The following is a 25,933-nucleotide window of genomic DNA, read 5'->3' on the forward strand; positions in this document are numbered from 1 at the left end:
ACTCACCTTCGTGCATCGCAACACTTACACCATGGCACACCAGATGATAGACTACGAGGAGGAGATGATGAAGCTTTGGGGGCTCGTCAACGAACTGTCAGGTACGCCGCTCGCCTCCCACACAGACAAACTGACAGCAGAACAACTCGCAAACAACCGCGCCCTCGTCGAGCAGCTCAAGTCGCGCGCCGACAACGTCAAGGTAAGGTTCTAATCCACGGCAGAGCTGACAGCAGGGCCAGGCAACACACGTCGGCGCGGGCTTCCCACTTCGGCGGTTCAACTTGGACATCGCAGATGGTGGGTTATCTCTTATCTCTCGAATCCACAGCTAACGGCAAGAGGAGTTCCAGACCGAGCTTGAGGCATTCGCGTCGCACCTCGTGCTGGAGAACCAGACGCTGCAACACGAGAACAAGCAACTCAATACGCTGCTCAAAGAATATGAACAGACACTGGAGACGGTCATGGGCAAGTTCCGTGGCGTTGCGGTGAGTATCCCTCCTTCCATCGCTAACACTAGCACGCGAGTCAGCAGCACGACCTCGCGCTGCATTCATACTACACTCAGCTCCTGCAGAGTCTTCAAACAGCGCACAGCGCTGCCCAGTTACACGACGACACATCGCTGTCTCTCCTCCTCACACGTCTCTCCACGCTGCTACGCACTGCGTTGCGCTCCACGAACGGCGAGGAATCCCCTGTCGATGAGGGCGCGTTCCCTGGTCTCCAGAGCCCAGGTTCACCACGCTCGATGGCGTCTTCCCCCACGCGCACCGGTACACGGCCCAGGCCCCGCCCTCAGGCGTTCCCCGGCTTCCTTCCAGGCAGCTCGGGAGGATACTTTGGGACTGATGGGCTGGGGGACTGGGCACTCGAGAGGGAGATGGAGATCCAGCGTCTCGAGGAGGAGAACCGAGCACTCCGCGAGATGCTGGGCATCGCTGAGGAAGCTGCTGCTGCCCCACCTCCCGAAGACGAGAAGAGCCCTGAGATGCCCGAACGCCGCTTAAGCAGCCTCACGGCCGAGGACCTCGAGGCTGACGCTGAGAAGGAGCGCCTCGAGAGCATGAACGTCCCCCAGACCGTGATGGAGGAGGCACCAGTCGTTGACGCGGGTGTTCTCGGCTTCCGTGCCGAGGCTGACAGCCCACCCCCTGAACAGGTGTTTGACGAGACGGACGGCGAGGCCATGTAACGACACCACTTCTGTTTTTAATGTGTAACTTCTTCTGTCGCATGTACATTCTACAACATTTACATGGGCTCACATAAGCCTACATGGTAAGAAGCAAAACGCTACATGCTCGGGGTGCAGGGGATGCTCCAGCACCTTTCCGGGCTGCTCGGCTGCTCTGTACCCTCAGCGTTCAGGGACGCGCCGCTGGTAGTGCAGCAGGACGACCTCTCGTTGACGAGGGTAACGGATACGCTGGGCGAGGCAGATATAGGCGGGTCTTGGTCTGGAGTGAAGTAATCGGACGGGTTGGAGCTGGCGTATGTTGGAGAGCCGGCGCCGGCGGTGACAAATGAGTCTGCAATGCTGGACCAAGTCATGACCGAGAGTCGGTTGGAGTTGGGTGCTAACCTGCTAGGGTCAGACGCGAACGGGACACGAGGCATAGACAGAGGAGAGTCAGAGCGCAGGGTTGACGGGGCAAGAAGGCTAGAGCCGCTCCCGCCCAAATGTCCGCGGACCAAAAGTGCCAGAGGACACGTCGGACATCGGCGACAGAGGCGGGTGGTCGGCTTCACCGCTCAACGAGAGATTGGAGCCCATGGTAGTAGTCTGCTGCGAAAGGCGATCCGGAGGTTGGACGTTGACTGAGACATCCGACTCGGAGACAGAGTCGTAATTGTAATACTGGAGACGAGGCTTGAATCCGCGGATGTGAACGGGCATGGGTAAATGATCCTGGGTCGTGGCAGGGGCCGGAGGCTGCAAATCCTCCTCGTCCGCAAACGGGTCGGAGTACCTGTGAGAGTTTGGCGACGGAGCGCAGGCTCCTTCTCGATTGAGCGGGTCGAAGCTGATGGTCGACCCGGAATGGGGAGTGGACATCTGCACTGCGATGTCGGGCACGCTGGGCTGGCGGGGGCTTGATGCACAGCTCTCAGAGTCTTCCGGAATGGGTGAGAGATGCCTGCGGTTGGGACGGTGATTGTCAATCCAGATCGCCCACGCCTGGTCATCATCATCGACCTTAGGTTCACTCGTAGGCGACTCGATCTGCCACGGCTCGTTACCATGCGGCTGTCTCATGCACCCCCTAGTATCTCATGTTCACTCAGCCACCATCTCGTGTACAGTACAAGTGCACTCAGCCACCAACTCACGATATATCAACTGACGACTGACGGTATGGATAGCTCTTTCTTCCACTACAGATATCATGCTCCCCGCCTTAATCGTTCTTGCTGCCGTTGCGCACGCGCAGGGCGCCCAACCTCTCACCACGAACGATACGCCTATGCCTACGGATGGCGCTGGACAACCGGGCCAGGGTCAGGCTGGGCAGGAGCAGGGACAGCAACAGCCAGGACAACAACAGCCAGGACAGCAGCAACCGGAACAGCAGCAACCGGAACAGCAGCAACCGGAACAGCAGCAACCTGGTCAAGAGCAGCAGCAGCCCGGACAAGAGCAGCAGCAGCCCGGACAGCAACAACAGCCAGGACAGCAGTCAGGACAAGAGCAACAATCCTCACAACAGCCTGCCTCCGAGTCTCAGCAGTCCCAGTCCCAGCAGCAGGAATTGTCCACGACTCCATCCCAACCGGCCTCCGCTCAACCCTCCCACTCGACCACATCCCCATCAACCTCTCCATCCTTCTTCTTCCCCTCGCCTTCCTCCCCCACTCCCTCGCCCTCGACTTCGCCCCTCTCATCCCTCTCCGCTTCCACCTCCTCCGCCCCGTCGGCAATCTCAGCCCCAGCCATCGCTGCCATAATCCTCGGCGTGTCCCTCGCCCTCGCCGGAGCCGTTATTGTGCGTCCCCCTCGTCCAAGCTAACTTCAGGGAGTGCTACTATACCGTAACCGGTCGCTCAGACGCCGCTCAGCCTGGCTCTCATCCGTCAACCTTAACACATCCCCGACCGCGGGTCCGTGGATCCCCCCTCCCCCGCTTGGAGGACGGCTCCAGTTCGCCTCGCCCCCTCAGCCTAGGCCTCAAGTCCGCAAGACAAGCCGCAAAGCGCCGCCGCGGTTCAGCGGCATCGAAATGCAGGAGAAGAGTCTCTAGAGGCTGTGGTTGAAATACTATGGACATTAGCTGTAGCTGTAACTGTAATGGATTGTGGGCACTACTAGTTTGGCTGAGATTCTACTCGGGATACCGTTCCTGGGATCCTGGAAGGAGGCACTATCTCGATGGTCTCATTCGATTTTGCCCAACTCTTACAGATATGTACTTGAGATACTTCCACCATCGATTTTGTATTGGTTTACTAGCGGCCATCCTTGACACACCAACCGCACACCTTGTCCTTCTCGATTTCCATTGACTTATTATGCCAAACGTGTACCTCACTAGGCCGCTGCGCCTGTGCAACAGCGAGACGCCGCCGAATCCTCCGCATCCAGAGCAGCATCAGGAGCTTCCGTCAACCTCCTCTCTTCGTGACTTACGATAGCAATAAACTGCAATCCAACAACTACGCCGAGCACGATCGCCGCGATATCGCCCGCCGGCGGGCCGTGGGCCCAGGACCCCGAGTCGGAGTGTGAGGCAGCCCAGGCAGTGGTGGCAGAGACTATCGCCCAAGAGTGGGAAGCCGGCGAGACTGTGATTGTGACGGGAAGCGGGACGGTGATGGCCGAAGCTGAGACGGTGGTTGTTGCTTCGACCTGAGCTCGGACTGCAGGGGCGAGGACGGCGAGGACGGCGAGCATTGTAGCGAGCATTGTTGCCAGTTCTGGTGGGGCCAGGAGGAACAAGAAGACCAGAGCAGACAGAATATATGCATCGCCGTGCACCGCCCTAGGGCATGAACTGGTGTAGCTCCGACGGAGGACGTACTTGCGGCGTTGGCGGCGTCGGCGGCGCATGTGACCTTTCGACTTGGACCTGTGGCGTCCAGGTAGTCCAAGTAGCCTAATTCCCCTCTTGATCTGATGAATGCCATGTATGCAATCTATGGTGCAGACGAGTGCGAATGGAGTACACACTGGGGTTGCAGCATGCCCGGTCTGTTGAGTGCAAGTGGGTTGCAGAAGCAGCATGCCAAGACCGCAGAGCCACTGCAGTGAATCAATCTGATGGTGGGATGGCCAAATCTGATGCACTTAAGCTGTTTGGAATACACGATGCTGCATGTGCTACTGGCCCTAGTCCTCGTCCATCTCCTCGGCCTGCCCCTCCCCTGACCCACCCTCCCCTTCTTCTCCGTCGCTGTCCGAGTCCGAGTCCGAGTCCGAGTCCATCTCGTAGTTGAGACCACCCGCGCCGCCCTCCTTGTTCGCGGCCCATTCCTTGGCAGCTTGGAAGATGGCAAACGCGGCGGGATTCTCCTCCTTCTCGTCGTCGGGAAACACGATGTCCCAATACTCGTCGTATTCGCCGCTGCCGTCCCCGCGTGGCCGCCACCGCCGACGCGTCTGCGGCTTGAGTTTTGCGACCTCGGCGCGGTCGTCATCACTCCCATTCTCCTCCTCAAAGCTCTCCCATGCTTCGAGGAGGAGCGCGCGGTCCTCCTTCACCCCACGCGCACGCAGGTCCTTGTACCCGCGCTCGAAGATGGCCCTCGCACGCCCATCGTCGCCAGGTACCGCATCGAGCTCGTTGCCGTCCTCGTCCTCGCCGCCGCCCAACGCACTCGCCTCCAAGAGCGCGTACGAGATGAACACCTTGTAGTGTCCCGTGCGCTCGAGCAGGCGCTCGTAGAGGTGGCGCGCGCGTTCGCGCTCACCCTCCTCAATCTCGAAGTCGATGTACGCCTTCCACACGAGCTCGGGCATGTCGAGGTCCTGCTGGACCGCCAGCTCGTAAATGGCGCGCACACGCTCCAGGTCCTCAAGCAGCGCCTCCATCTGTGTCCACTGGATCCAGGCCGACGATAACGACGCGTCGTACGCCAAGAATTTTTCGTACAGCTTGCGCACGCGGTCGAACTCGCGCAACCGCATCTCAAGCTCGATGTATCCCGCAAAGAGCTTGGGCTTGGGGCACATACCAATCGACGCGCCGAGTACTTTGCGCGCCGCGTTGACGTCGACTCGCCGGATCTCAAAGTACGCGTATGCGAGCCACAACTTGGCGAACGTGAACACCTTGTGTGGGACCAACCGGATCGCCGCCTTGTAGACATCGCGCGCGCGGTCATAATCCTGCGTGTCGATCTCTTCAAACGCCGCGTACTGCAGCCACAAGTAGATGTATCGCCGCCAGTATCGCTTCTCGCTCGCTGGTGGGACGTTGGCGACTGCGCGCTCGTACACCTCACGCACTCGCCCTGGGTCAGCGTCTTCCCCGTCCTCCTTCTCGGCGCGGTACGCGTCCTCCTCGAGTCTTGCGAGCGAGAACCATGCGTCGTAGTTGGTCGAGTCGTACGCGAGCTCCTCCTCGTACTGGATTCGTCGTTTACCGAGGACTGTGAGCTCAACGCCAGACCGGTCGCCGTGCTGCTTCTCGAACTTGGTGTAGCTCGAGTACACTGATGTCAGCTATCATAAAACCAGACTAGCTTACAGTTGGCACTCTTCGACCTAGGCAGCCGCGCTAGCGCAAACTTGTAGATCACTCGCGCGCGCTCATACTCCTTCAACCGCGTCTCCATGCGTGCGAACGCGGCAAACACTTGTTGCGCCTTCTCGATCTGCTCCTCCTCGTCGCCAAAGAACTCGAGTGCCGTTTGGAACACCTTGCGCGCCTTGTCCGACGCGCCGCGCTCCTCCTCAAACTTGGCCCACAGGCACCAGTTCTTGGGAGTCGGCCGTGTGCCAATCCAGCGCTCGTAGATGTCGCTGGCTCGGTCGAGCTCATTATACCGCTCCTCGAGTTTGATGTAGCTCTGCCATGCCTTGTCCTGTGGTTCCCATTGGAGCCAGCGCTCAAAGATCTGCCGCGCTCCCGCAATGTTGAGGAGCAGTTCCTCGAGGTACACGTACTTGTACCAGATCGAATCGACGCGGGGGAGTAGCGTAACGGCACGGTCGAACAAATTGCGTGCGTGATTGATATTACGCGCCCGCAGCTCCATGTCGCAGTACTTGATCCACAGCTCGGTATGGCGTGGATCGACGTCGAGCGCACGCTCAAACACAGAGCGCGACCGCTCAAACTCGTTCTGGCTAGCCTCCCATGTCGCGTACTTGATCCACGCACGAATAGCGTCTGGCGAGTATCGAATACGTCCTTCAAACTCGTTACGCTTGCGGCCCTGGAACTCGTGCAGTTCCTCAAGGTCTTGGATGCGCTGCTTGGGCGCCTGGACAGGCAATTCCTGGCGGTCATGAGCCTCGCGCAGAATCTGCTCCGCCGTGATTTGGACCGTGGCGGGCGCGCGGTTCTTGACCCTTGGCTCGCGGTTGCGCGGATCGCGGTCCCGTCCGGACATGGCGGCTGGCTGTTGTGGTGGGTGTTGGTGCTGGTTAGTTGGACGTCAGTTGTGGAATCGAAGTTAGGTGGCAAGTTGGTAGTCACGTGGCGGAATTATCCGGGAGTGAGGGTTGTGGCGATCTGTCACCATGCCACACATTCCGCTTGTGCGGGGATCTGGGGAATAGCTCTGGGAGTCTCTGTGTTGCGATTATTTACGCATCTGAGGGACCTGGATTGAGATAAAAATAGGATACAACTGTCGGGGAGGGCAGCGCACCATGCATGGAAGGACGAGCAGGAGCGATGATCACGTCTGTCATGTTGGTTGACCACGCTGCGACGGCGTCGCTCTGACAGCTGGCAGCCTGCGAGAGCTGGGAGTTTGGCGGGCGGCGAGTTATATAGTATTCCATGTGCGATGAGACGCGATACACGACACGTGTCTCGAACGCGGCCATTTGGTCAGCATGGTCAGAATATGCTCATTACCCACTCGAATGGTTGACCAGCCGCCTTGCATCTACCACTTGCTTCTGCTCGCTATCTCAAGCAGATCCAGATCCTTTGCACCCATCAGATCTGTGATGGCTGTGATACGCATGTCACGGGGAACTAAAGGCATCCCGATCAAGCAAGGTAGCTAGTTATGTAGATCCCATCCGCACCGATCGCCAGAAATGGAAGGATCAAGTCGACCGTGCCTGATCTTCTGATTAGAACGGGTTGGGCGACTTCAGCGGGTTGTAATGACGATGCGGGAAGATGATTACGATAATCGAATTCAAGTAGGATCAAGGATCAAGGATTAAGTAGGGAGCAGCCAAGCCAAGCCAAGCGATCGCACCGCTCAAAGGGCCAAGGAGCGTATGGACATGGTGGATCCTTGGGGCCTCGGTTTCGGCATCATTGTATGGCACATGTTCCTATCTACTCTATGCACATGTACATCTGCACAACATTTCACTGTCAAGTTTTGCACAACGCGACGCGACGTACGCGACGTACCCGACTCTGTGACGCGACAGGCCACGTTGTACGTTAGCGATCTCGCACCTCTCAATACAGTTAGGTCCGGACCATGCACATCCAGGGCAAACGAGACACGTTTCCGTCACTCGTTTCGCCCTCATGAAATAAGTCTAGTAGCAGCTAGCAGACAGCAGCCCATGCAGCCCACCCGCACCACCTACACCACATCGACCAGTGCGTCCAGACCAGGTGCACCATGCTGATTACCCTGTGTTGGTCTGGTAACCCCTTGATATGAATGCAGAGGCCAGGTTAATTGATTGAATTGGAGTGGGAAGCCAGGAGAAAGGATTAGTGGAATCTTGAGGCGCGGTATTGGGCAAGGTTTGGTGCCTGTGTGGTCAAAAGAGTTGTGAAAGAGACAGTCAAAGAGCGCTACACAACACGACACGCCGCAAGCCTCCGTCAATCGCCCCAGCGCCAATCCTCGGCCCGTGTAGCCGTTTTACCCTAACAAAGCACCCTCGAACACTGTTCCGCCGTTCCTCCCCTTCCTCCCCTACCCCCTCAACCCCTTCACCCTCACCTCTCCAACCCCTCTTTCCAACCCAGTCTACCTACCAGTGTCCTTAACTGATTCCCGCCATCCCCCGCCAGCCAACATCCACGTCCTCCACCCAAGATTCCACCTCTCCACCTCACCACGGCACAACGGCACCTTGACCTTCCTCCTCCTTGTTTCCACAACTCGATTCTTCTTCATCCTCAACTAACCCCAAACCCATCTGATCCAGTGCTCTACGCCACTCGGATCTCCCTTCCCTACCCCTCTCCACTGCATCTCACACCACCAAAATGAAGATAAGTCCTACCCGGGTGCCCGATCGCGACAGCGTAGCACCCACATCTGCATTCCGAGACACGTTCTGACAGCTGTGCACGCTCTTATTCTTGTCGGCGGCTTCGGCACTCGTCTCAGGCCCCTCACTGTGAGTATCCGTGGTCCGCAACCTAGTCATGTACGGTGCAGGAGCTGTGTAGCTGCCGCATCGCACCGGCTGGCTGCGACCGCTGCGTTTCGCGACGCGCCTGCTGATCATACAGCTCTCTTGGCCTAAGCCCCTCGTCGAGTTCTGCAACAAGGTAAGTACTGCCGCACCGCCCTCCCGGAACAGCCACTGACAATAGGCCATGATGTATGTACACATTACACGTCTGGGGCGCCGGGGGTCCCAGCTTGCACTATTTCGGCAACTCTCCCCGGGGGTTGCGAGGAGGTCTGCCCGCACCCCGCTGTACCCGCTGGAACCCTCTGCTCGCGTTCCGCTACTCGCATGTTGCTGACCTCCTAGCCTGCACCAGATCGAGGCCCTTGTCAAGGTTTGTTCACTCCCAATCTGCTGTGCTGACGTGTCAGGCTGGTGTCAAGGACATTGTCCTGGCCGTCAACTACCGCCCCGAGGTCATGGTTGCCGTCCTCAAGAAGACGGAGGAGGAGTACGGCATCACGATCAACTTTTCGGTTGAGACTGAGCCTTTGGGCACTGGTGGGTGACTTCTGACAATGCTGGGGCTGCTGCACATTCACGCACGTGTACTGACCCGCCAGCTGGCCCTCTCGCGCTCGCCCGCGACATTCTCGGCAAGGATGACTCGCCATTCTTTGTCCTCAACTCGGACGTCACCTGCACCTACCCCTTCGAGGCGTTCCGCGACTTCCATCTCAAGCACGGCTGCGAAGGCTCGATCATGGTCACCAAGGTCGCCGAGCCCTCGGCGTACGGTGTCGTCGTCACCAAGCCCGGGTCGACCGTTATTGACCGCTTCGTCGAGAAGCCCGTCGAGTTCGTCGGCAACCGCATCAACGCCGGTATCTACATGTTCAACCCTTCCATTCTTGACCGCATCGAGGTGAGCGATAAGATGGAGGAATAGCTGACATCTGCTCCGCCCCACCTCTATTGAGAAGGAGATCTTCCCCGCCATTGCTGCGGACCAGCAGCTCCACGCTTTCGACCTCCAGGGTTTCTGGATGGACGTGGGTCAGCCCAAGGACTACATTTCGGGTATGTAGCTAAAGTCGCTTCTCGCGCTGTGCTGACGACAGGCACCTGCCTCTACCTTTCGCACCTTACGTCGCAGGGATCGCCTGATCTCGCTGACCCCGCCCAGAACAAGTGGGTGTACGGCGGCAACGTCCTCGTCGACCCTGTGAGTGTTTTATACTGGAATGTATCTAACAAGTCTAGACCGCTGAGATCGACCCTACCGCTCTCGTTGGGCCTAACGTCGTTATCGGGCCGGGTGCCAAGATCGGCAAGGGCGCGCGTCTCCAGCGCTGCGTGATCATGTCCAACGCGGAGGTCCGCGACCACGCCTGGATCGCGTCGTCAATCATTGGCTGGAACTCGACTGTTGGCCGCTGGGTGAGTGCTGAGCGCGTGGAATGAGAAGGGTGATGCGTGAGCGGCGATTCGGAAGCTACATGGCTTTTGGGCGTCGTAGATCGGCGGGTCTGTCGTAGGGATCGGCGGGTCAGTGAGGGCCACGTCGTTGACCACGTCCCCCGCGAGTATGATCAGTTGTGATCAGCAGGAGCTGGGCAGTCACGTCATCCGTAGCTGTGTGCCAGCACAGCCAGGGAGCATGACCTACACTAGCGCAACGCCGGTGGTGGCGTAAGCACTTGTCGACCTCCATCGACCTCGTGCTGCCGCATGGCCGGCCCTTCTGCACGTTTTTTTTTTGTTTCAAATGCTGGGACGCGCCAAATTCTAAACCTCCACGCGACCGTGCCTTCTTGACCGCGTGGCTGACTTTAGTGCCGTGTCGAGAACATTACCGTCCTCGGCGACGACGTCTCGATCAAGGACGAGTTGTATGTCAACGGTGCCTCAGTCCTGCCACACAAGAGCGTAAGTTTTAGCTGAATCTACGGTACATCAGTTAATGACCCAGATCTCGTCGAGCATTACCGAGCCTCGCATTGTCATGTAAAGCATGCCTGTTGAAGGCAAATCGACCCCTTTACTGCTCCACTACTGGGTTTGCATTACCCTCTCCCCTCTCTCCTCATTTGTCTCTCTCACTCCTTCCTCGGCCATTGGGGTCAGGATACAGTAATGCATCGGATATTAGACGCGCGCTGTGGAGATCTAGGTTGAAGTATTATTATTAGGCGGTAGGCGTCAGGTGAGCCATGCCCGTTAAGACGCCACCTGGAATTGGGCTGGTCAGGTGGGTCGACGATGATAACGAGGACGGATCGAAAGACATGTTCACGTTGCCGTTCCGGCTCTGGTTCCTGCTTGCCAACCGAGACTCGGCCGCACAAAGTACAGTAGTAAGAGGCAGCCACCCCGCCATTTCTTCTTGTCTACCCACATTGATTGACCCATATTAGAGTAAGCGAGAAGTTAAACCTAAGCTACGGTAGCTTCGAGTCTACGGTATTGTAAATACTGTACGTAGGGGAAAGGGGGGGAAGACGTCGACGTCGTCCCGTCTACCCGTCTACCTGACGTATATAATGTACATACCTGGATGAACTTCTAAGCTTGTAAGCTTCCATATTCTGATGATCTGGTGAGCTGATGAGCTTCTACGGTATATCGCCATCCAGGGCGCGACAAAGCCCGGGAAGATCCATGCTCCATGATCTGGCGGGCTACGGGTTTGGGGCGGGACAGTGAACGAACAAATTCCACTCTCTTTACTTGGAGTGACCCTAGTGAACCATGAATCTCGTCTGGCTTAGGCTCAACATTCATAGTTTACTTGGCAACGAACATCCCGGTGCCTGTTCCCGGCACACTGTAATGTCTTTGCTTCCTGGTGGTCATGAAAGAAAGGAGGGGAAGAGGGAAGAGGGAAGAGGGACGAGGGAAGAGGGGAAGAGGCGGGATGAGTTTGTAATGAGTGCCAAGTTTGGGCACGGGTGGCGGTAGGCAATATTACCTGAAGAATACCTGAATCATACCCTGAAAAGAGTACATATGAAACTCAGTATACTAGTTTATTTTGAGTATGGTATTAATCCAGAGGTCATGTTGTCAATCACCACTTCCAGTTTGAATACAACCTTGACAACAAGATGAACGCTGGCATTTGCTCACTTGCTCAACACTTATCCTTCCTTCATCATCATCATCTCTTTCTCCCTCCTGTCTTCTCTTCATAACCATTGTTCTATACAGCTCGTCTTGCCCCTTCCTCTCCCTCCTCCCCCTCCTAGGCTAGACTAAAGATCCCATACCACAGTCGGTCGCCACGGGCCTCAACGGCTGGCCCCTTGCTCCGTTTCACACAGCACCCAACTCGCACTTTGACTCTGGATACAGGCTGCAGGACGGTTGGTCCTCTCGTCACCCGCTTCTGGCACCCGCTCCGCTCCGCCAACCGCAACCCGCAAACCGCTTCCTACGGAGTTGCAAGCTGCTACATTCCGGTGTATTTCCTTCAATCGCCGCGACAGCTGCATCGCACGACATTCAGGCTACATACATACCTGAATCACAGCTGCGCATTGGCACACTCAACCACAACCACACTTGGTGTCCACCAGCAACACCAGACCGCCTCTACACTCGCGATCCGGTGACAAAAGGTGGTGCGCCAGTTGGTCTTTGACTGTCGATCCTTGGTTCTATTCATTCGTCGTCGTTTCCGGCCACCCCTGCGCTCCGTCCTTGCTCGGCTGTTATCGTCAAAGCGCAAGTTGAGTTGCGCGCAACCCTCCGCCGATCCTCCTTTCACTCCCCACGCCGAAACAACAACGCCAACTGCGCGCTTCTTTTCCTTTCTTTCCGCTAATCTTTGGTTCCAGTCCCCTTTGCCCCAGCCTCCGACACGACTGGGATATACTGGACCACTGCATAGCCTCACGTCACAGTGTTGAAAGCCGCTCTGTCAACAACGGCACGACGGTTGTAGTAGCTCGCCGGAACAGGCACGCAAACGGCTCCGCCCGCTTTCCCACACCGACCATCGTTCCACTTGACAACGACAGCCATTTCACCAGAGCATAACCAAGCATAACCCAAACTCGAAAACAACATCCGCTGCACCAACAACAATACCAAACTGCGACTTGTTACAAAGTCGCTACCTGTCACTTCGGAGGATTGTTGTTGAATTCCCATCGGTAAGTGGCTTGCGGCGTGGGATCTTGAGAGCCAGGGGCGTGGCGTCGAGTGACTGTGCACATTCCCCGCCTGGATGATCTCGTTGCTCGCATATGGGTCACGGACCTCCTCCCATCTGAGCTGGGAACACAGCCTTGCCCGGCGCAAGGGCTTGTCTTTCTTCTTGTCCATGTATCTAACTGTAGTGGATCCGTTCACTCCCGACTATTCTGAGAACTCACCAAAATGGCCCCGAAGCCCCTCGGTGACGCTGGGCCTACGCCAACGCCTACGCCAACGAGAGTCGCTCGGGACTCGATCGTGACGGTCCTCAGCACGTTGCCTCCAGTTCAGGCTCCCACGGAATCAGCCACACCCACCAAGATCAACATTGGGCCTATTGTGGGCGGCCTCGTCGGAGGCATCGCGGCCGGCCTCGCCGCCATCGTCTTCGTGCTGTGGTACATCCGGCATCGGGAAGAGAATCGCGAAGCGGCTCGCCGCTCGTACGTACGTCGCCGGCACAAGCAGATGATGGCGCACGCCAAAGCGCGCAGCCAGTACTCTGCGTCGTCGTCGATATACAGCGGGACATTCCTCAAGACACCCTCGCCAACCGAGATGAGTTTCGACCCTTCGGTGCAATTACCCGCTCCATCCCGCACGTATATGAAGGCCAAGGAGTACGACCTGTACAGCAGCGAACGCGGATACGGGTACGAGCCGCAGATGATCCTCCCTCCTGGGGGGCAATACGACGTGCAGGCTGGCTACGACCCGCGGCTCATCGCGGGAACTGAGATCATGGTCGACCGCCCAGACATTGACCAGCACAACCAGGACATGTTGCAAAACGCGCACCGCCGCTCCATGTCTTCGCAACGCCACCTGTCCGTGGCACCACCACCTCGCATGTCGCAGACCAACCCCACGACTGTGACCCGCACAAAGTCGACGAAGTCTATCAAGCGCAAATCGGTTCCTGTTCTCCCTCCTTCGCCCCCACCGACCGGCTCGTCCGATCCGTCATCCTCCCCAGGTTCGTCCCCACCCATATCCCCTCCCACAGACGACGCCGAGGAATGGCTGCAGCGCTCGCAGCGTGGTGTCCTTCGCGCCGCTGCGGCGGACCAGGCTGCCGCGAACGCCACCGTCCCCATTTCGAAGCGCCACCGCCCCTCGCGCTCCTCGCCCCTGGCAGCCGGCCCCGCCCAGATGGAGTCGCCCATGAACTTTGCCGCACCAACGATAGGACCCTCGCCTCCGATTTCGGACGACTCGGGCTCGAGCCACGCGTACGCCGCAGCCGCCCAGGGCGCGTGGGGCATCCCCTCCAACGAGGGCGGCATGGACTTTTCCCGCGGCAGCTTCTACGATGAAGAATCCGAGCCAGCCGTGCAAGCGACGGTTGGGGGCGGCCTCACTGCATCCGAGACGCACCACCTCTCGCCTCCGCCCGACGCGTTCGCCGAGTATGGCCAGTACATTGGTGGCATAGAAGCTGGGCTGAGTGCGGACGACGTTGTGGCCCGTGAACCCAATAACCCAGGCTGGATTTAGATGGACGAGGACGATATCGGACTTTCGGACCTTGACATTTTGTATCATTTGTATCTCATCGCATCTGTGGCGCATAGCATGCATCCTGCTGTTGCCTATGACTGAGGGAGCGAGTAAGCAAACGAATGGGACCGAGTGGGAGGCTGGGTGGGAATGTGGAGCGAGTAGCTGGGGACCATTTACCAGCGGCTGACTCTTCGACGCAGACCCCGGGGTTGGCTGAAACACTTGACACCCCCGTCAAACAAGGAGATGACATGACTAAATTACATCCTGGCCGGTAAGGACGGGGTGAGGCACATGACCGACATGACCGAAATCAGGAAATCGTCATGCGCTGTTCCTGTTGACAAAATGCGATCCTGCCGCTTTTGGCCGACGGCGTGCTGGACATTACATTTGTGCCCTCCGAGAGACACTGACTGCCATGTTTGGTAAGATTTGGGTAGGTGGTTGACATCCTGTCCCGCCTCCGTTACGCGAGGACGCGTCATATCTAATTGAACCATTCCCACTCGACAGTTGCCACATGTTGCGCGATTCCCCAATTACGAGTCGCGCGCACGTCGTAATCCGCGGGACCTTGAAGCAACTGGCACACACTGTCAATGCTTCAATGCTACATCTGTCGGCTACATCTATGATACGGCACAAGCCACGTCCGTGCCGAACCCTACTCTGCGCCCAGGTGCTGGAGCGCAACGCGGCGTTTCTTCCTCGGCTGGCCAGCCTCGTCGGCTCCCCGCTTTCCGCTGTCGTCTGCCTCGGAGTTGGCGGCCGAAGGGCGGCGCACAGCCGCAACCATCTCGTCCTCGCTTGGTGTTGGGAGCGGCTGGTCCACGCTGCTTGCTGACGACGGAGCGCGCTGCCGAGCGAACAGGGGCGGGGGTACGGCCGCGCTCGAAGCTACTGACGATTCGCGCTCACTCCGTGGCGGGGCGGGGCTCGCGCGCATCGTCGATACGGAGGGAGAGTGCGGGGTGGGCGTCGCCGCGGCCGAGGTGCCTCCACCATGTGTCAGGGCAATTGCTGCCAGCTGACGGTGGTGTTGTTGTGTCGGGTGGATGGTGCCCAGCTCACCGAGGTCGAAAACAACAATGGAGCAGTAGCCGTCCGCACTCGAGAGCATCATGGCCTGGCCGTCTGGAGACCTGAATGTCAGCTGCCATGAATGATATTAGCTCACCAGGCAATGTCGGTGAAGCCCGCGTAATGGAGCCCGCGGAAGATGGCGACTGGCCCAGCCTGCTGTGTGTCGTACAGTAACACTGCGTCCTGACACGCGACAGCGTACAGGAGACGGTACGGAAGGGCAAAGACGCTTCCCAAGGGCCTGTCCTTGCTCTTGTCCTCACTGTCCTTGTTGGGAGGTGGAGGTGGTGGCATTGACAGGGACACATGGATAGGCGACGGGTTGGAGGCGTCGAGGGTGATTTGCTTCGGCTCGTTCGGGGTGGAGGTGGTGCCCGTTGTCCGCAGGTCGTAGAATATAGGCGAGAAGCGGATGCATACGGCTGGCGTCTTGTGGCCGGGAAGGTGGGCGATCGGGTTGCGTGCGAGATTAGCGCGCGAGTAGATGTATACTGTTGGCTTGGCAGAGTCCATTGCTCGCGGCCGAGCAGCAGGGGAAGGCGCGGTGAGGCTCTCAGAGCCCGAGCCGTCATGCGACAAACTGCGCGCAACGAGCAGTGGCGATCCTTTGTATATCTGGTCCTCGATTAATCCTGCCGGTGTGAGAAGCAGGCTGCCGTCAGGTGAGAAGGACAGCCGACGGAAGAAGCGCGTCACACTCTCGTCACCGTAGAGGCGCTGGCTTATCGACTGTACGGCTGGAGCAGGCGCACGCATGGCAGGCAATGGAGGGATGGGCGAGGGAGAACGCCCGCGACCGAGGGCCGAGACACTAAGAGCCGGCGACCCTGGCGCCTGGGAGGAGAATGAAGAGCGGCGCGAGCTGGTGCCCTTGTGCCCAGAGCCTGGTGGTGGAGGGTTCATTGCGCTCGTGTTGGGCGTCGAAGGAACAGAGATGGAACTGGGAGTAGGGGGAGGCTGTGGCTGGCTTCCCCCTGCAGCTGTAGCGGAAGGCTGCTCAGTCATTTCAGAAGCAGTGGTCACGACAGACCCCGCCTCGGACGTCGTCGATCCTCGCCGTACCAGTGATGGGCGTGACACTCCCGGGATCGAGGGCGTCCTCGAATGGCGAATCTCCATGCGTGAAGGACGCGAGACGGGGTGCACGTCGGCCACACCATTACGGAACGAGAACGTATTGACATGGACCGCACTGTGGTCAGCTCAAGCAATCTCCTCAGCATACCGGTCGCTGCTCTGCGTCGCGATGTACTCGTTGAGCGGGTCCCAGTTCACGCCCTGGACAATGTGCGCGTGCTCGCGCAGGGCAAACACACATTCTCCTTGTTTGTCAGCTTCGGGCCCCACATCATGACCCACCCGTCGAGGCCTTCCAGATGGTCGCAGTGTTGTCCGTCGAGCCGGCAATGAAGAAGTCGCCATCGGGTGACCAGGCAAGGTCCATAACGTGCTTGTTTGTGACCTGGAGCATCTTCTGAGGACGCCAGTGCTCCTTATCCGGCGTCTCCTCGGGCGTCTCACCAAACGTAGTCGTCGGCCTGTCAGACGCGACCCAGAGGATGACATTTCCGTCGTCACTAGCCGAAGCGAGCATCTGGCCGCTAGGCGAGAAGCGCACGACGTTGACCGCTGCCGTGTGCTTGGACAGTGTGGCGAGGTACTCGACACGTGGTGGATGGGGTGCGACCTCTTGTCCTGTGAGGGCCGCGTGCGTAGCCGCGTTAACCGTTGGGATATTGGGGTGGATCATCCAGAGCTATCCATCAGATACGCGCTGTGCACTGGTACTCACCCGGACCTTGAAGTCACCGCCGCATGTTGCAAAGCGGTATGCGCGGGCTGGTGCGGCAGCTGGTGGTTTCTCGGAGCGCTCTTCCTCCTCTATGGTCGCGGGAAGGAGGCGCTTCAACTGGCTAACCGGCAGCGGCTGAAAGTCGCACGAGTAGATTGCCTGCGTCTCGTGCCAGCTGGTGTTAGCGGGACCCGTCTGGTACGTGGTTCTAACACAGGAACTGGGAAGAGGGAGGAACGAAATGAGAAGGACGTACGCTATCTCGAGGACTTTTGGCCTCATCTTTGATGAGTGGTCAGAGGAAGGTGGTGAGGTGCGAGGTGTGTCACACGGAGCGAGGGCTCAAGCGATGCGTGAAGACTACCCAACGGGCGATGGGAAGGAGTTTCGAAGTGGTGGAGGAGAGGTGAGGAAGGAGGGGAATGTTGGGCTCGAGTAGATGATCTATCTAGTGAGTTGTGCGGATCCGGATGGAGGTAAGGTAGGCTGCGTGCAGACTGAGGACTGAGGGTCTCAGATAGATTCCTCCTCGATATTGGCCGGAAACAGATATGAGCGGTTACGGAACCGCGGTTGGCAAGTTTGGAATGACACTGGGTGGACGTTGAGTGTCGTGCTGAGGCGCTGCTGTATGATAGTGGGTGGATGTGGAAGTGACAAAAGATGATGGACGAGGATGGACAAGGTTGGGAGTGATGAGAGTCAGATTGCTCGCGAGAGGGGAGACGGAACGGGAGGGTGACTGGGTGGCTAGGTGGGGGTGGCCGGCAGGCAATAGGGGAGGGTTTGTTCAGTTCAACCTCTAACCACAGTTGGTGGGTGTCACAGTTGACCCCTTCCTTCCATCCATCTATCCATCCTTCCATCCATCCATCCATCCATCCACATTCTATGTAATACGCTCCTTCACCTAGAGAAGGCGCTTCTCAGCTCAATGCACGCTCTGTAACAAACTGGGCTGTGGTGGGTTGTCCGTGGCGATCACCAGCCTCGGAGCTGTGAACCTGGCCTCATTCAGTGTTCTTGTCGATACGATCCATGGGCTGTCGGGGAACTCGATCTCACACTCTCAAACTCTCAGAACTGGATCTAAAGGCGCTTGGTGGGTGACAGACCCACGACGCCTGGGTCCGTCCGAGATGCACCTCACAGTCGACTTCGAGTATTCCGTCTATCATCACATATCTACATTGTTGGACACTACGTCGTTCCCGGCCTTTGACAACCCCAAGATGGTGGTGCTCCTGATGTCACTGTTCTGCCAAGCCACCTACAGCCCTTTCATCGGAAGTGAATTGACCAGGATCGCCGATTAGAATCTCACTCCCAATACAAACCCTTCTAATCCCCCTGGTAACCCTAATGCCCACAGCACCAGGGCCAATACAGGCACTGGCAGGCGGGACCAAATCGGGCCAGTCCGGTCAACTGCAATGGTGCCTGAGTAGTGCACACGTCAACTGGCGCTCGGACGCGCCTAACCAACTTCAAAACAAATCACCGCCGCCCACTTAGCCAGTGTAACCACTTGATCATACTTGAATACCTCACCTGCTTCACCTTTGCCACCAACACATTGACAATGAGCGCCGAGCACGACCCATTCGCAGCGCAGGAGGGTGAGGAGGATCAGTTTGAGATCCTCGGCCCTATGGTGGTGGCCAAGCTTGCCGTGCGTTGTCTCCTTCCCCCAGAGTGTAGGCGCTCGCTGACACACAGGAATACGGCATTTCGACGCAGGATTGCGCAAAGCTGGCGGAAGCTGGCCTACACACCATTGAGGCCGTCGCATTCACGCCCAAGAAACAATTGTGCACCATCAAGGGCATCTCCGAGGCCAAGGCCGACAAGATCCTCGCTGAGGGTAGGGGGAAGGTTGGGGTGGCGCTGATGACTAGCATGCAAGCTTGTTCCGATGGGCTTTACGACCGCCACGGAGATCCACCACCGTCGCTCTGAGCTCGTGCACATTACCACGGGGTCTGTGGGCCTCGATACTATCCTCGGCGGTGAGCTTGACGGTTGATCCTGAAGCTGACAGCTGGCGGTATCGAGACTGGCGCGATTACTGAGCTGTTTGGTATGTTACGTTACGAGGCTCTTTGGGTCGTCGGCTGACATCAGGCGAGTTCCGCACTGGCAAGTCGCAGATCTGCCACACGCTCGCGGTCACATGTCAGGTGAGCCCATTATCCGCATTGCAGCTGACATCAGCTCCCTGTCTCGATGGGCGGCGGTGAGGGCAAGTGCCTCTACATCGACACTGAGGGAACTTTTCGCCCTGTTCGCATGCTCGCCGTGGCTGAGCGCTATGGCCTCAACGGCGAGGAGGTGCTCGACAACGTCGCCTATGCCCGTGCATACAACGCCGACCACCAGATGCAGCTCCTTGTCCAGGCGAGCGCTATGATGGCTGAGTCTCGGTGAGCTCACGACTCTCATACATGAGCTAACGGCAGTTTCTCTCTCTTGATAGTCGACTCTTGCACGTCGCTCTACCGTACCGACTTCTCTGGTCGTGGCGAGCTGAGCGCACGACAGATGCATCTCGCCAAGTTTCTGCGTACACTTATGCGACTGGCCGACGAGGTAAGATCCACGTGGGCGTCTCTTTCTGACAGCAGTTCGGCGTCGCGGTCGTCGTCACCAACCAGGTCGTGGCACAGGTAGACGGAGGCCAGTTCGCACAAGCCGATGCCAAGAAGCCCATGTAAGCTACTGACGCGGCCATGGCTGACTATCAGTGGTGGTAACATCATGGCCCACGCGTCTACGACGCGTCTGTCGTTGCGCAAGGGACGAGGCTCATCGCGTGTCTGCCGCATCGTTGACAGCCCATGCCTACCAGAGGCCGAAGGCATCTTCGCCATCAAGTGAGTTGAGCTGTTTTGAGCAAACTGACACTAGCGCGAACGGTATCGGCGATCCAGAGGAGTTGAAGGAGTAGTGAAACTACTAACCTGTGGTACCCTCTGGCTTGGCATGTGTAGCTGTTATATTATAGTACGGTTTGTGTGTACATGTGGGATTAAAAAGCGACAAGGGCTATGATCCATCGCGCTCTCAGGTGTTAGACAAGTCAGGTTCGTGGTCTCCAACTTTTTTGCAGATCTCCGTGGTTAGCTTGGGTACGTGGATCTGTAGAGTGAAGTTAATTTGGTCCCGTTCCCTATTTCCCGCCAAGGAACCGACGAACTCCCTAGGCACTTGGTATTCCTCCTCAGGGAACAAGTATATTCACGGATCAAAGGGATCCCTTGAATCTAAAGGAACGTGAGCACTTGGAGTACTTTGAATGTGGCCCAGCCGTGAAACCTGAACTCGTACTTGGTGTGTCTCCTACACACGTCCAGCACCTCAACCAACTCGGCGTTGCAACCCATTCACCCCGACAACCCATTCACTTCATTTCATTCAACTCTCCCATGCTCTCCCATCTCCATCCTTAAAATAACAAACTCGAACACCACTCGAACACTCAGAACACCCTCCCCCCCTTCCTCTTCGCCCCAGTCGCGTCTCACGACCACTACGACCTACCTAGCGATGCGGCCCCTTTCCTCCTCATCACTGTGGAAGCGCGCACCAAGCGCTGGCTCGCTGCTCATCGGTGTGCTTGTTGGACTGCTCGTTGCGTCACTTTTGAGGCAAGGAGAGGTGCGTTGCTTTGTTGTTGTGGGTTGATGCTGACGCACGCGTTTTTGCTATGTTGTACACGCTCCATATTCCTACTCCAACTCCACTCCGGTCGCGCTGGTCATTCGATCTGTTATCCCCTAAACATCCTTCATCGACGACTGGCTGCTTTGCACCCCCCGCCGTGTGTCCCTCATCCCACTGCCCCACTTCGGTGAATCTGTCCCTCCTCGCACACTGCATTCGCCGCGACCCATCGCACATTACTCTGCCTCACCCGCTCTCTCTTCCCTCTCTCTCTCCCTCCCCCTCCCCCATCCCTACCTTCCCTCCTCCCACTCGGCCACCCTCCCTTTCCCCCGGCGCTCTTCTCTTGGCTCGTCGTTCCTCATCCCAGCGCACCCCGCCACAATGGCAACCCGGCGGCGGTAGCAGCTTGTACCCCAACGCTGTGACTGGCGGTCGGATTGGCAAGATCACTTCGTTGCCGAACATGGACCAGCGTCTGCGCATCCTCAAGCTCCTGGGCACGATTAGCGCGAAGCACACGCGCGAGTGCACGCGCAACCCGCAGAGGCTATACGTCGAGCAGGCCAAGGAGCGGTACCAACAGTTGATCGGACACAAGACGGGCTGGCGGTCTGGTGGCGGACTCTTTGGGCTGCTTGGCGGTGGCGCGTCCACCAAAGACCGTGAGCAGCTCAAGCTTGACGACTCGCGATTCACTCGGCGTGACGTGCTCGCGCGCAACCTCATGTCTCTGCAGGGGCCAGACGACCACAAGTACTTCTTCGCAATCAACCTGTACGAGTCGTTTGACATTATCCCGGATCTGTTCTCAACATTGTTCAAGGCGGCGGCCATTCTGGGCTACCACAACGTCATGGTGTCAATCTACGAGAACGGATCCAAGGACCAGACGAAAGCGTTACTCCGACTGTTCGACGCACTGTGCCGTTCTGTCGGGATGAACGTGATTATCCGTTCGTCTGCGCGTACCCGTGGCCAGTTCAACCACCGTATCGAGTACCTCGCCGAGGTGCGCAACTCTGCCATGGTGCCGCTCCACGAGCTCCGCGACCAGGGGGAGTACTACGACTCGATCGTGTTCATGAACGATATCCTGCCCTGCGTCGATGACCTGCTCGAGCTCATCTGGCAGAGCCGGAGGCAGAACGCCGGCATCACCTGCGCCGCCGACTACATGTACCACGACGAGATCGGCTCGCCGGTCTTCTACGACAACTGGGTTGCCCGTGACCTGAATGGCACGGCGCTGGAGAACGCTCCCTTCGAGCAGGTCTTCCGCCACTCGGAGAGCTCGCACCGCTTTCAGCGCCACCTGCCCGTCCAGGTCCAGAGCTGCTGGAACGGCGTGGCCGTCCTGGACCCAGCTCCGTTCTACGAGGCCATGCCCGTCAAGTTCCGCATGGCCGAGCTCACAGAAGACGAGTGCTCGGCGTCCGAGTGCTCGCTCATCTGCAACGATTACTGGGCCATGGGGTACGGGCGCATCATCATGGTGCCGCGCGTCAAGCTTGCATATGACAAGAAGGTATACGACATCATCCACCCCGAGCGCCGCAACTTGACGGCTATCCGTGGATACAAGCGCCTTGGTGGGATGCCCGACGACCCGCGCTCGGATCCCCAGGACCGAAGCTGGTACGGCCCACACGACCGACTGTTTACTCCGGAAGAGGACCTCGAGTTGGACTTCAAGCCAGGACCCAAGTCAGGTGAGTTGAGCACCATGAGCGAAGCGGGTGGTGGTGGATGGACGTTGGTGCTGAGTGGCGCGAAGGTTAGCTGACGGCAGTCTGGTGCTGGGGATGGGACGGAGCTGGTGACCTTGACGGACCCGACGTCGACCCCATCTGGGAGGACCAGGCGCCGCAGTCGTCTAAGCCCGAGGCTGTCAAGATCAAGCACTACCGCAACCTCCGTGGCTACTAGCCATCCCATTAGACAGCCCACCCCGGGCGAGTACACTCCTTTCATAGATCCATTGAGTATGGACACTGGCGTGATGAGCAGAGTGTTAGTGCCCTATAGCACTGACCGCCTGATGTCAAATCACTAGGAAGGACAGCAGTTACCATATCCCGCAGCCGTCACGTTGTCCAATACATGCATGAGTAGTGTCTAACCCCTCGATCTAGACCTCAACCTCGGTCTTGACCTCCTTCGGCCACCCCCAGAACCGCCTGTCCCGGCCCAGCGCCCTCTCGTCACGGGGCAGCGTGTCCTCCTTGGCCCGCACGATGCCAATAAACTGCTTGACGCCGCGGGGCTTGTTGACGTTCGGGCGGGCGGCATCTTTGGCTGCCTGGGCGACCGAGTCGATCGCGCGGTGAGGGTACGGCATGGAGGAGGTGTAGAACTTGATGTACCCCGGCTCGAGGGCGTAGAGCGTGTTGTCGCGGCCGATGCCGACGTGCTGGCCGGGACGGATGCCCGAGCCGAGCTGGCGGACGAGGATCTGGCCGGGGAGGACGTATTCGTCTGACGTTAGGAGCGGAGCGGAGCGAAGCGAGTGAGGGAGAGGAGGGTGTTTGGGGAAGGAGGAGGGGAAACAAGCGAGCTCAGAAGTGGGCTCGGCTGAGCTCGCCATCCCAGACGGTTTACTGCGCACCAAAGGATGTCACTTGGCCAGCCGGGCAGTCCATTTCCTCCCACCACACGACAATTCAAATTGATTGCAAGTCACACCGTGCGCCCACCGGGGGGCCCTCCCCACCTTGCCCTCCCCCCATTGCCCTCCCCCCCCCCCCTTTTCCCCTTCCCCTTTCTTTGAGTGACGCACTAGTGAACTTCTTGACACCCAACCGCTTGCCGCTCGAGTCACGACCGTTACGCGATGAACCACCACCGCGCTTCGTGGCCGTACGGATCTGGATCTGGAGGCCTGGGGTCAGCCACTAATGTTCTCAAGCTCCGGTCCAGGCGGGCGGAGTGTCGTTGCTGTCATTCAACTCGTTGAATGTTGCAGCCGCGTCCACCACCAGTCGCTTTGCGGCCAGCACTGGAAAGAGCTAGGCCAGGCGCCGACTCACCTGAAGGACCGGCAAACAGCTCCTGGCGGAGGTCGGCGCCGAGTGATGCGCGAGCGAGCGCTGATGTGCGGGATAGGATCGGGCCGAACATTGTCGTCGTCGTCGTCGTCGTTGATGTCTTTTAGTTGAAGCGATTTCGGTGAGGTGAGGAGGAGATCGGATCTTTTGGATACAGCGGGACCAAAACCACGTGGATCTACACTCCTCCACCTGAATCCACTGGTGGAGGTTATCCGGCCCCAAGCCCATATCCTCCAACCCCTCTCTTGATCTCTTGCCCCCATTCCGACCTCAACAGCTGACCATGGACGAACAAAGAAGCATCTCCGACGCACTACCGACATACGACCCTCAACCCCGCCCCCTAGGTCTAGACCGTATCTTCGACCGCGCCTCGCACTGGCGCCAACGCGGCCCTTCAGCGCCCCTCCACCCACCCTCCCCGCCGCCGCACGACGCGCACCTAACCCTCCCGGCCCCCTGCAATGAAGAGATATCACCCCTCTCCGGCCTATTCGAGTATCCAGAACTCGTACCAGAAGTGCTCTCACATCTAGCCCACCCGCGGGAATTGGCAGCCGCATCGCGGGTATGCTCAGAATGGGCGAGGGTTTGTAGCCGGAGACTGTATCGCGACATTTGGGTTCGGCCATGGGAGGACGCGCCGAAGCGTAAACTCGTACGGTTGTTCGAGACGCTAAGTGGACGGCCGGAGCTGTGCGATTCTGTTGCGTCCCTGGGTGAGTTTGGAAGGAGTAGGCTGATAAAGATATACGGTTCTTTCCACTCGACATGCAGGGCGAGTCGAGGAGTTTGCTCGAGGATATGATCCTTGAGGCGCTGCGCCATATGCGGAATCTCACACGGCTAGTTTGGACAGTGAGTCCCCTCCCATAGCCCCTAACCCCAGCGCGACCGCTCCCTCTCCACCGAGCTATTCGCCGTCATCACTCGCCTCCCGGCCTTGGAACACCTCGAGCTGTCAGGCCACAGCATGCGTCTCTTCGACCCCTCCCTCCTAGGCCACATGCCATCCCTACGCGATCTGCGAATCATGATGCCCGATCCTACGTTCCGCGCCGTCCTCCCAGCCATCGCACGACAGCTCGACGCCCGCACGAACGGCGGGCTATGGGGTCTCGCCCTCGTGTGTCGGAGCTTCAACATTATCAACGATGCCCTATTGAAGGATCTGTCCCCGTTTCTGGGGCAGTTGAAGCGACTACAGCTAGTCGGGCATACCAAGGTCACGAGAGAGGGCGTCTATGCTGTTTTGGAAGAGGCGCGAGGTCTCGAAGAACTTGTGCTCGACGCTGCGCCCCACTCTGTGAGCTGACTTTGCACGAAAGATCAGCTAACCCCAGGGCCTAGTAGACCTGACGGACGCGCCATCGATGCCTGTCCTTTCGACATTCTCGCTCTCCTTCCCCGCCCCAAAACACTCCGTCTTGGAAGCGAGCGACATGCCTGTCCTCCGTCCAATGCCACTCCGCGCCCTAGAACTAAACCTCACGGGCACCGACGAGCGTCGCCAACGCGTCCTATCTCCTTACGCCCTCGCCGCTTTGCAAGCAGAAGTCGACTTTACCCCTCTCACCCGCCTAGCCCTCCTCAACCTCCTAATCGATACTGAGGGGCTTGGCACCATCCTCGCAGCCGCTCCCTACCTGGACGAGCTGTACGTGTGCCTCGACTCCCCTTCCGCCCTGAAATGTCCGGCCCTCTCTGAGGCAGGCATACGCATCTTCCACGCCAACGCTCCCGAATCGGCCCGGCCTAGCCGCGAACAGCTCGCAGCTGTTGCCGCCCGCATGCCCGTCGTCGAACAGATCGGGAGCATGAACCGCGTGTATGAGGTTGAGAGGTATCATGAGGGGGGACAGAGAGTGGTCGAACTAGCGCGGTGGAGCCAGATCACTACCCCCGGGTACTTCCTCGTGTGGCGGCCGTGACATACCCGGGAAGGAGAGAAGCGCCGGTCGTGCTGGGAGTGGACGGAGTGGGTTCCAGGGGAAGAGGTAGGGCGGAGGCATGGTCCGCTCGAGTATAAGGACGGACACGGCGTGACCCGCTTCGACTTCGGAGCTTCAGAGAAGGGACGCATGGCGATTAGTTGTACTCAGATAGTCGGAATGTATCTTCTTGTGCTTTGTGCGGTCGGAG

General features: G+C 58.4%; 11 protein-coding genes across 11 annotated transcripts; 6 read left to right on the forward strand and 5 right to left on the reverse strand.

Annotated features, from left to right (window-relative positions):
* Positions 1 to 31: 31 nt before the first annotated feature.
* On the forward strand, positions 32 to 1,198 carry CcaverHIS019_0409050 (uncharacterized protein; the record flags this gene model as incomplete). Its single annotated transcript, XM_060600792.1, has 5 exons — positions 32 to 101; positions 141 to 202; positions 237 to 300; positions 343 to 491; positions 524 to 1,198. 5 exons carry the CDS (start codon positions 32 to 34, stop codon positions 1,196 to 1,198), a joined length of 1,020 nt encoding a protein of 339 aa, XP_060457350.1.
* A 468-nt stretch (positions 1,199 to 1,666) lies between these two features.
* On the reverse strand, positions 1,667 to 2,062 carry CcaverHIS019_0409060 (uncharacterized protein; the record flags this gene model as incomplete). Its single annotated transcript, XM_060600793.1, has 1 exon — positions 1,667 to 2,062. One exon carries the CDS (start codon positions 2,060 to 2,062, stop codon positions 1,667 to 1,669), a length of 396 nt encoding a protein of 131 aa, XP_060457351.1.
* A 1,388-nt stretch (positions 2,063 to 3,450) lies between these two features.
* On the reverse strand, positions 3,451 to 3,895 carry CcaverHIS019_0409070 (uncharacterized protein; the record flags this gene model as incomplete). The annotated part of the gene is made up of 2 exons (XM_060600794.1): positions 3,451 to 3,600; positions 3,632 to 3,895. The coding sequence occupies 2 exons, from the start codon at positions 3,893 to 3,895 to the stop codon at positions 3,451 to 3,453; spliced, it is 414 nt and encodes a 137-aa protein (XP_060457352.1).
* A 435-nt stretch (positions 3,896 to 4,330) lies between these two features.
* CLF1 (uncharacterized protein) lies at positions 4,331 to 6,558 on the reverse strand (the record flags this gene model as incomplete). The annotated part of the gene is made up of 2 exons (XM_060600795.1): positions 4,331 to 5,655; positions 5,691 to 6,558. The coding sequence occupies 2 exons, from the start codon at positions 6,556 to 6,558 to the stop codon at positions 4,331 to 4,333; spliced, it is 2,193 nt and encodes a 730-aa protein (XP_060457353.1).
* Positions 6,559 to 8,366: 1,808 nt separating this feature from the next.
* MPG1 (uncharacterized protein) lies at positions 8,367 to 10,508 on the forward strand (the record flags this gene model as incomplete). The annotated part of the gene is made up of 12 exons (XM_060600796.1): positions 8,367 to 8,372; positions 8,453 to 8,500; positions 8,616 to 8,654; positions 8,700 to 8,707; positions 8,864 to 8,891; positions 8,929 to 9,058; positions 9,121 to 9,422; positions 9,481 to 9,577; positions 9,619 to 9,722; positions 9,761 to 9,937; positions 10,334 to 10,426; positions 10,470 to 10,508. 12 exons carry the CDS (start codon positions 8,367 to 8,369, stop codon positions 10,506 to 10,508), a joined length of 1,071 nt encoding a protein of 356 aa, XP_060457354.1.
* Positions 10,509 to 12,880: 2,372 nt separating this feature from the next.
* CcaverHIS019_0409100 (uncharacterized protein) lies at positions 12,881 to 14,194 on the forward strand (the record flags this gene model as incomplete). Its single annotated transcript, XM_060600797.1, has 1 exon — positions 12,881 to 14,194. One exon carries the CDS (start codon positions 12,881 to 12,883, stop codon positions 14,192 to 14,194), a length of 1,314 nt encoding a protein of 437 aa, XP_060457355.1.
* A 673-nt stretch (positions 14,195 to 14,867) lies between these two features.
* Positions 14,868 to 17,360, reverse strand: CAC2 (uncharacterized protein; the record flags this gene model as incomplete). The annotated part of the gene is made up of 6 exons (XM_060600798.1): positions 14,868 to 15,345; positions 15,381 to 16,478; positions 16,512 to 16,608; positions 16,646 to 17,042; positions 17,079 to 17,253; positions 17,335 to 17,360. The coding sequence occupies 6 exons, from the start codon at positions 17,358 to 17,360 to the stop codon at positions 14,868 to 14,870; spliced, it is 2,271 nt and encodes a 756-aa protein (XP_060457356.1).
* A 1,300-nt stretch (positions 17,361 to 18,660) lies between these two features.
* Positions 18,661 to 20,025, forward strand: rhp51 (uncharacterized protein; the record flags this gene model as incomplete). Its single annotated transcript, XM_060600799.1, has 10 exons — positions 18,661 to 18,750; positions 18,798 to 18,942; positions 18,977 to 19,087; positions 19,120 to 19,158; positions 19,203 to 19,258; positions 19,293 to 19,501; positions 19,538 to 19,667; positions 19,703 to 19,788; positions 19,823 to 19,951; positions 19,986 to 20,025. 10 exons carry the CDS (start codon positions 18,661 to 18,663, stop codon positions 20,023 to 20,025), a joined length of 1,035 nt encoding a protein of 344 aa, XP_060457357.1.
* A 599-nt stretch (positions 20,026 to 20,624) lies between these two features.
* On the forward strand, positions 20,625 to 22,670 carry CcaverHIS019_0409130 (uncharacterized protein; the record flags this gene model as incomplete). The annotated part of the gene is made up of 3 exons (XM_060600801.1): positions 20,625 to 20,735; positions 21,112 to 22,453; positions 22,534 to 22,670. 3 exons carry the CDS (start codon positions 20,625 to 20,627, stop codon positions 22,668 to 22,670), a joined length of 1,590 nt encoding a protein of 529 aa, XP_060457358.1.
* Positions 22,671 to 22,872: 202 nt separating this feature from the next.
* MRPL2 (uncharacterized protein) lies at positions 22,873 to 23,861 on the reverse strand (the record flags this gene model as incomplete). Its single annotated transcript, XM_060600802.1, has 3 exons — positions 22,873 to 23,219; positions 23,521 to 23,622; positions 23,771 to 23,861. 3 exons carry the CDS (start codon positions 23,859 to 23,861, stop codon positions 22,873 to 22,875), a joined length of 540 nt encoding a protein of 179 aa, XP_060457359.1.
* Positions 23,862 to 24,562: 701 nt separating this feature from the next.
* Positions 24,563 to 25,722, forward strand: CcaverHIS019_0409150 (uncharacterized protein; the record flags this gene model as incomplete). The annotated part of the gene is made up of 3 exons (XM_060600803.1): positions 24,563 to 24,649; positions 24,681 to 25,097; positions 25,135 to 25,722. 3 exons carry the CDS (start codon positions 24,563 to 24,565, stop codon positions 25,720 to 25,722), a joined length of 1,092 nt encoding a protein of 363 aa, XP_060457360.1.
* Positions 25,723 to 25,933: the final 211 nt, after the last annotated feature.

This window comes from Cutaneotrichosporon cavernicola, assembly GCF_030864355.1.
Source record: "Cutaneotrichosporon cavernicola HIS019 DNA, chromosome: 4".
NCBI classification, from domain to species: Eukaryota; Fungi; Basidiomycota; class Tremellomycetes; order Trichosporonales; family Trichosporonaceae; genus Cutaneotrichosporon; species Cutaneotrichosporon cavernicola.